Here is an 8958-nt window from a genome sequence, read left to right as displayed (position 1 = left end):
ACACACACATTTTGAGGTTAAAGGGCATAGTTTGAAATCTATGAAGAATCTCTTCATAGTGTACACATACCGGCAGTAGCCCCTGTGGCCCTTTCAAAATTTCCCCAGAGGAAATTTTCTAGTTAATATTATTATTATTATTATTATTATTATTATTGAAGGAACGATCTCTTACATAGGTCATCATTTTCTGAGTCATGCTGAAGGTCGTTTCTCCTTTAAAAAAATGTGGTGGAAACGTCGATGCTGATCTGTCCAGAGCTGTGAGGAGGGGAGAAGGAGGAGGAGGAGGAGAGGAGAAGAGGAGAGGAGAGATAAGTGACACACATGCACAGCGCAGACAGCAGCAGCAGGAGAAACCCGCATCAGGACACACGCACGTTTCCACCATGTAGCAGCAGAAACAGACGGACTTCATCTCAAACTTGAAGGCAGCATCAGTGTTTCTGTGACCGAGACTCCGGCTGACGTGTTTTCTCCGCAGGGATAAAAACAAAAACCGCAGGTAAGCTTGTCACCCACTTCCCCGCTGAGGTGAGCCAGGGCTCCTCTTCCCTCATCAATCATTCATGTGCGACCATCGAGCTCTTTCTGTAGGAGGATCTGTAGCGTCACATTACAGACAGTTTATTTTCTTACTCCATGAAGAGAATCAGAGAGTGGATTCCAGCGGTATGCATGCCATGCAGCAGCTCACACCGCTGTAAACAAACAGCAGAGCTGCACCGGAGGCTGCTGCGTAGTTTCAAATCAGAAGCTTCTGCCACTGACACCACAAGATAACATGCTTTATTATTTTATTTATAATGGTTGGAAGCAATCCAATCCACTTAGCAGCATAAATAGATATATACATATATAAAAATGTAAATAGTTTTATCCGGTACATACATAGAAATTGCACTAAGTGGGCCATTCTTCCCTCAAATGTGTAAAGATAAACTTGTACTGTATCTAATGACAAACATTTTTAACTATTTAAAATATATGATGGTCAGTGGCAGGCTATTTTATTTATTTCATTATATATTTTGGCAGACAAACATTGTTTCCTCTCTGAATTAAAAACCATGACTAAGATAAATATGATCTTTTAATTTTATTTATATGGTTTGGCAGCAATACACTTCAAATAGCATGAATAAATATATAAAAAAATAAATGTAAAATTGTAAATAGTTATATTTGGTACATACATAGAAATGGCACTAAGTGGGCCATTCTGCCCTCAAATGTGTAAAAAAATAGACTTAATTATTTATAATTTTTTCAACACTGTATTATTGTAACACATACCTCTAACTATTTAAAATGTCTGAATGTCAGTGTCTGACTATATTATTTAATTTTTTATATATTTTGTTAGACAAACATTGTTTTCTCCGGAAATTAAAAACCATGACTAAGATAAATGTGCTTATGTGCTTGGCACTAATACATGACACATGGCATAAATAAATATATATAAATATAAATGTATAAATGTAAATAGTTATATATGGTTCATACATAGAAATTACACTAAGTGGGCCATTCTGCCCTCAAATAGTAAAAATAAACTTAATTATTTATAATTGTTCAGCACTGTATCTAATAACACACAGGCTATTTTTATTTATTTTTTATATATATATTTTGATAGACAAACATTATTGTTTCCTCTGGGAATTAAAAACCATGACTAAGATAAATATATATTTTTAATATTTTATTTATAGTAGTATAGTGGACATAAGTGGGCTATGCTGCCCAATACTTTAAAATAAACTTCATTATTTATAATTTTCCAGCACTGTATTTAATTACACACACCTTTAACTATTTAAAAATATTTGATGGTCAATTTCTATTTTTCATGTTTTTTTAATGGAACAAAGACAGTCGTTTCCTCTGTGAATTAAAAACATTGACTAAAATAAGATGCTTTAGTATTTTATTTAAAGTGGTTTGGCAACAATCCACTCCACTTAGCAGTATAAATAAATAAATAGAAATATATATTTTTTTATATGTTTTTTTAATGGAACACAAACAGTATTGTTTCCTCTGCAAATTTAAACTATTTTCTACAATAAATATGCTTCATTGTTGCATTTATAGCGGTATGGAAGAAATCCAGTCCACCAAGAAACTAAAAAAAAAAAATACAAAAGTAAACTTTATTAATTATATTTTTCAGCATTGTATCTAATAACACACATATATAACTATTTGAAATATGTGATGGTCAGTGTCAGGCTATTTTATTTTATTTTTTATATATTTTGGAAGACAAACATTATTGTTTCCTCTGTGAATAAGATGCTTTTTTTAAAAATCGTATTTATAGTGCTTTGGAATAAATCCATTCAAATTAGCAGCATAAATACAATACAACTATAAAAATGGAAACAGTTGCATACTAGAAATACCTAGAAATTACACAAATCTTTAACTATTTTAAATATGTGATGCTTAATGTCAGGCCATTTAATTTATTTTGTTATGTAGTTTTCTAAATAGAAGATGGTTCCATTTCACAGGACTGAAAGAAACACGAATGAGTTTTTGGCATGAAATGAAGCCACATAACATCAGTTCTGATGACATGGGAACACTTGCGTTTTAGTTTAGTTTAACCATTCGAAATTGCTTATACATGGATGAAATAATTTTAAGTTGCAGGATTGGACGATAATGTTGACATTCTCAGTTACAATATGACTTAAATGACAGAAAATAGAGCGAGAGAACTTTCTTTTGTTTCTCTAATGACCTTCAGGACACTTAAATAATGCTTCCTAACAGGACAAAAATATGTCATTTAACAAACATATTGTGAATTTCAAATGAAGAAAAAATGTATTTGTATGCATGTATCTGTTAGTTCATCTCCAAGTTCTCATGGTGAAGTGGCTAAAATCCTATTTTCTCAGTGTTTTTAGGTATTTTTTTTATTAAGTACCTACATTGTATATCTTTAAAATGCAATCATGACACATTTCTTGAAAAAATCATGTATTATACAGCTACTTTTCATGAATATTTTTGCATGAAAAGGCACCAATTTGGCGTAATGGCTCAATTATATTTAAATTACAGAGTGCCAGTTTAATATTTACAAGGTATGGTAAGATTGTTACAGGTTAATATAGCAGACACCCCAATTACAGGCAATGAAAGAGGGTAGACTGAATATTCGAAACAGCTCTCAGTATAATGGGAAACTCAACACAACCTTGAGCCTCCTGAAAAGAAGATAAAGTAGAATAAACAGCTCCTGACGCCTGACGTCAGTTAATCAACGAATGCATCTGCAGAATTTATCTCTTTTAGGAGGAGCGGAGAGATTGTTTGTGCACCAGTTTTTCTCCAGACACCACTGGGACTTCTGTATTCTCCCATCCAACAGATTAACTCACAGACTTGTCACTACAGCCAGGCAGAGAATAGGAATCAAATAGTCAAACTGTCATGTTATGAACAGAAGAGTGTGAGGATGAGCTGATAAGATGAGTCAGTCTTGTATTTATGTAGGCCAAAATCACAAATTTGTCCCAAAGGACTCAACAATCTGCACAGCATGGAACACTTTTTATCCTTAGAAAAAAAAAACCTTAGGAGGAGCAGAGGGCGGATCCCTTTCCAGGATAGACAACCTAAATCAGCAAAATGACAAGATGGAAAATCAGAATGGCAATATTAAGTAGACAGATGCAAACATATATGATGAATATAGATCTTGGGAGACGTCCAACTAGGCCTGTCACGATAACGTTTTTTGTAATATAATGTATTGTCCCAGAAATTATTACATTAACTATATTATTGTAAGACCAATTTATGCCACTGATATAATGATGATTATGATATATATATTATGATTATAATACTCATACACCATTTCAAATAGCATGCTCAGGCTCTGCACCCAGCTCTTATAACAGTCTGTAAAAGCTGCTGTTTGTAAATAATGTAAGTAAACAAGCCTGCAGGAAACACAACCGGAGATATCAAGCTCAGACACAATTATCCTTCCTCATGTCCATAAACATTCATGGAAAAAACATTTTTTCTTTAATTTATTGTTCATTTTAATGTCTGGTAAAACTAAAGGTATATTTGTTTGGACAAATATAATGATAACAACAACAGCTCAAAAGAGTTTAATTTAAGAGCTGATATCTGGACATGGAAAATGTCTAGATATCAGCTCTTAAATTGAACTGTTAGGAGCTATTTTTGTTGTTATCATTATTATATGTCCAAACAAATGTTAACATGTTTAATCTGCTGTTTTACAGGAGCAGAAAATGGCGGCGACACACATCCTCTGCTTCTCTTTGTGGCTCTCCACAATCTTCAGCAGTGGACTCACGTGCCCGGAGCTTTGCACCTGCTCAGACAAATACGACCGACATTTTGCTGAGTGCTCCTACAAAGACTTGGCTGAAATCCCGGATGGTTTGCCTCCGAACGCCACAACCGTGAGTCTCTCTGCAAACAAGATCAGTCTGATACCGCTGGGGAGCTTCGAGAATGTCACCGGAGTGAGGTCGCTGTGGATGGCCCACAACGAGATCGTCTCCGTAGAAGAAGGGAGCCTGACGCCGCTGGTTCACCTGCGCAACTTTGACATCAGCCACAACAGGATTGTGGACTTTCCGTGGGAGGATCTGCAGAACCTCACAAGCCTGGAGCTGCTGAAGATGAACCACAACGAGATGGTCCACCTGCCAAGGGACGCCTTCGCCAACCTCAAAGACCTGAAGTCCCTCCGACTCAACAACAACAAGTTCATAACCATAGCCGAAGGGACGTTTGATGGTTTGGTGTCTTTGTCTCACTTGCAGATTTATAAAAATCCTTTCGCGTGCACCTGCTCTCTGGACTGGCTCCGGGACTGGTTGTCAAAAACCACCATCTTAGTCCCCGAGCAGAGTCTGATTGTTTGTGCGATGCCACAGAAACTCAGAGGGGAAGTGATCCGAAAGTTGCCCGAGTCAAAATGCACAAGCGCGAACGTGACGATACGAGCCGAGCCGAACATTCACAACACGACCATCTACGAAGGAGCGGCACTGGTCTTAACGTGTGACTTCACCGGGAACCCGAAGCCGCTGGTCATGTGGAATATTCGCACGAAAAGCCGGAAGCAGGAGCTGGTTTTGTCCTTCACCGAGGACGACACGGCGGAATCAAGCAAGGGCTCTTTACTGTCCTATAATCCTGTCAAAGTTTATAATAATGGCACTCTTATTATTTCACGACTCAGGAGGGAAGACGGCGGCAACTACAGCTGCTCGGCCACAAATGAGTTTGGAAGAGCTGAGGATTCTGTGTCACTCGAGGTGGCGGCCTTACCAAAACTAACACCTGCAAAACAGACGACCACAATGCCTGCTTTCACTAAAACTCACCCGTTTATCCACCAAGCAACAGACAAAACTGTTTCGGATCCTGTGCCTGATTTAAAGAGAGAAGATGTCACAGATGTCGTACCAACTTTCCCACCCACTGCAGAGATCAAGCCTTCCGAGGAGCTGGTGCATCTATCACGTGGGAGCAAATGTGGCGTAACAGCGAACACGAGATACATTTCCAGCCACGTGTTTAACGGGAGCATAGATGACATCAAGCAGTACACATTTGACTTTGGCGTCATTGCGTTGGGGGTGTCGGAAACAGAGGCGACAGTGCGGCTCAATCCTCTTCTGATACCCAGAGACAGCAACCAGGCCACCAACACCGCCTCCGTCACTTCTGATGAAAATGCTGACAGTGAGGAGCGCCTCGAGGTCGTGTCTGAAAAAGTTCACGTCAACGGGTTGTATCTCTGCCTCACGGCCGACCGTAAACACTCAGCAGTGCAGTGGTCGAGGATCAGAGAAGGTGTGAACACGTATCTGTTCAGCGGTTTGCGCCCCGGCACCAACTACTCGCTGTGCCTGACATACCGCGGCGAGGACTGCGAGGTGCAGGTGCTGTTCACCACCAGGAGGCGGGTGCCCAACCTGCTGATCATCATCTCTGTCAGCATCTGCCTCCTCACCGTTTCCACTGTGCCGCTCCTGGGTGCCACGTGCTTCCACCTGGTGTACAAGTACCGCAGTAAGACCTACAAGTTGATCCTGAAGGCCAAAGACCAGTACCACATGGAGAGGAACCTCACCGCCAATTTCAACATCCGAGCGCCGCACACCGAGTCCCAGAGGAAGATTAACGGCAGCCAGCTGGACGAGGAGGAGGGCGAGATGGAGAGCAGGGACGGAGACAAAGAGGCGGACACGGAAGAAAGTGTCATGACCGAGTCGTTCTCTCTATCTCAGTGCCGGGGGAATCTAGACAACTGCGAGGTTGGCTCAGAGTACAGCGACCGGTTACCTTTAGGAGCTGAAGCTGTGAATATTACAAGCAACTACAAATATCCAAATCAGTAAATGTCTGTATCATGTATTTGCAGTTTGCATTTGCTTTGTGCCAATGGGTTTAGGTTTGTTTTTTAGCCTTGCATAAGCAGCCCAGACATTTTGTTTTGTTCCACAGCGATGACTCAAAACACATTCAATCACTCTCCCTGCAGAGCTGCATCTCTCAGTGCACAAACACACAAACAGTACACAGGCTACCAGCTGCAAGGCTTCATTGATTGTCAGTAGATGTTATCCAGAGTAACCTTGTTACCCATATTTATTTTTGTAGCCAGGAATATCACAGCTTGTTTCCCCCTCTCCTTTCAAAATAACCAATTTCCTTTGCATGATACATTCATGTACACATTTGGAAAACAGCTTCCATAAACATTATTAGAAAGTAATAAGAAAAATCAAGCAGCTTCTGTTCCAGAGAGGGAGAGAAAGTAGGTCTGTTTTATCGTAGTGACAGTCCATCAAAGTGTTTCAAGGTTTTTGTGCAGATTCATATTTAATGAAGATATCACTGGTGGTGACTGAATTGTGTAAATATTTGTCCCATTTAGAATTAAATTGATGATAAAGAAGCTTATGATTTTGGGCGTGGCTCAGGCAGATCCACCGCAAGCTCCTCCCCAGTCCAAATATGGTCTCTTTTGATTTCAAAAAGCAAAGATGTCAACAGCCATAATGCTGAATTCCAAGCTTCAGTCCACAAACCAATGGTTGACGTCACAGTGAATAAATCCACTATTTATATACAGTCTATCGTTACAGTCCTGTTTTATAGACTCAAATAACTAATTCAAACCAAACTTATCAGAAAAGCAAACACTTGAACAAACAGCATGATAGGAAGATCCTAAAAAGACAGAAACCATGTTTGGGAAACATTCCCTTAACCTCTACTTTGGGCTTTTTAGTTTGGCCTAATCTCATGGAAGTAGTTTTGTTTCCTAAACCTGATGAAACTGTGACTGTTTCTAAATGGTAACAGTGTTTAGTTTAGAGGACAGTAGGACCAATCATTTTATAAATGCTCCTGTGGGTTTGTATTTCTGGCTTGGAACAAATGACATGTGAGGTCTTTTGGTTTGTAGGACTTCTTCCAGAGGCGTGTTTAGAGCACGACCAGTTTTTGAAGTAATAGTTTGACATTAAGGGAAATATGCTTATTTGCTTTGCTTGCAGTGCGTTAGATAAAAAAATTTAAAACAACTTGTCAGCCAGCAGTCGCTTCGCTTCGCACAAAGAGTGGAAGCATGGATAAACAGGAAAGCACATAGAAAGCGAGCAGCTTCACCACAGCTGCATAATGTCTTCTTTTTTTTTTACATTTTATTTGAATTGTAGAAGGTGCAAAGAATTTTAAAAAGTGCACCTGGATCCAGATCTGCAGCAAATGAAACATAGTGGTAGACAATCATGGGATGCATGAACCAGATATTTTTAGTGTATTTTAGGCAGTGCAGTAGTTCAGAAGAAAACATTTAAAATATACCTTCAAAAGTCCTGAATGGTTGTGATCTTTGGTCCAACTTTCTACCAAATCTGATGAATAAAATCCCACCTAAGTGACAGAAAAACAGGAAAAGGGGAAGATCACAATAAACACAAATGTGTATTTGTTCATTTGTGCCTTTTTTTGGTAATTTTAACAGTAAGATAATGAGCAATATTCAGTTTGATCAGCTCGCATGATTTAATTGCTCAAATGGGCATAACGTCAACCATGAAATAAACAAAAAATAGCCTTAATTCCTTTAAAAGTATGTTTTTTCAACAGAGAAAACACCTCGAGAAAGAAATTGGAATTTCTGTCAGCAAATCTTACAAAATAGTACCATTATAAACTTAATTACTGCCTCTTTCTTTTTATTAAAAGCATATTTGTAAAAAAAAAAAGTAAGAATAAGCAGCTAATGATTTCTGTTATCAGGAGGACTTTCAAGGTTTTACCCCCAAAAAAGACATGAAATCAAATGTAACAAAGCTTAAGTGACACGTGACATAAACTGCAAAATGATAAGTGGCTTTCAACTAGCTGTAGATTATAATAAATGGGCAAACTGTAATTTAAGATTGCAATATTCTGCTTCAAACTACTTGCAGTTAATCTGTGCAGCCGTATTAGGAGTGCAGTAGAAAAAATACAGAAACGTATCATTAAATGTTTAGAGAAACTGTGTCGTTTCAAAGAGATTAACTTTGTGTCCTGCAGCTACGAGGTCGTCGTCCAGTTAAACTGTGAACATTTCTTATGGATAAAACCTGTTATTTGTTAAATTATACTGGGTGTTAAACAGTTAATAAGCTCTCTGTCTCGCTGGTAAATGTGTGGACGAGTTAGTTCAGTATTATCCCACCGGTCTGCTGCGTACGGTGTAGCAGTAGCAGTTCTTCTCGTGTCCGTCAGAGTGCTGTGTTAGAGGACCTGCATGCTGCCTGTTGTCGTGAGTCGCAGTATGCTTTCTCGTGGAAATATTCTCGACTTAAAGAGTAGCTTTGGGTCCGTGTTTTTGTCTCCTGTTTCTGTTTTATACCCCTGTGATAAAGGAAGTAGTAG

At 38.7% G+C, this 8958-nt stretch overlaps 1 protein-coding gene across 1 annotated transcript; it reads left to right on the top strand.

Moving 5' to 3' along the window:
• The first annotated feature begins 241 nt into the window (after nucleotides 1-241).
• LOC131993440 (immunoglobulin superfamily containing leucine-rich repeat protein 2-like) lies at nucleotides 242-8647 on the top strand. Its single transcript, XM_059359356.1, has 2 exons — nucleotides 242-505; nucleotides 4284-8647. Exon 2 carries the CDS (start codon nucleotides 4293-4295, stop codon nucleotides 6417-6419), a length of 2127 nt encoding a protein of 708 aa, XP_059215339.1. The 5' UTR covers nucleotides 242-505; nucleotides 4284-4292; the 3' UTR covers nucleotides 6420-8647.
• The last annotated feature ends 311 nt before the right edge of the window (nucleotides 8648-8958 follow it).

Source organism: Centropristis striata, chromosome 2, assembly GCF_030273125.1.
Source record: "Centropristis striata isolate RG_2023a ecotype Rhode Island chromosome 2, C.striata_1.0, whole genome shotgun sequence".
Classification (NCBI taxonomy): Eukaryota; Metazoa; Chordata; class Actinopteri; order Perciformes; family Serranidae; genus Centropristis; species Centropristis striata.
The sequence above is the reverse complement of the archived record's forward strand: the minus strand, read 5'-3'. Positions and strand labels throughout refer to the sequence as shown.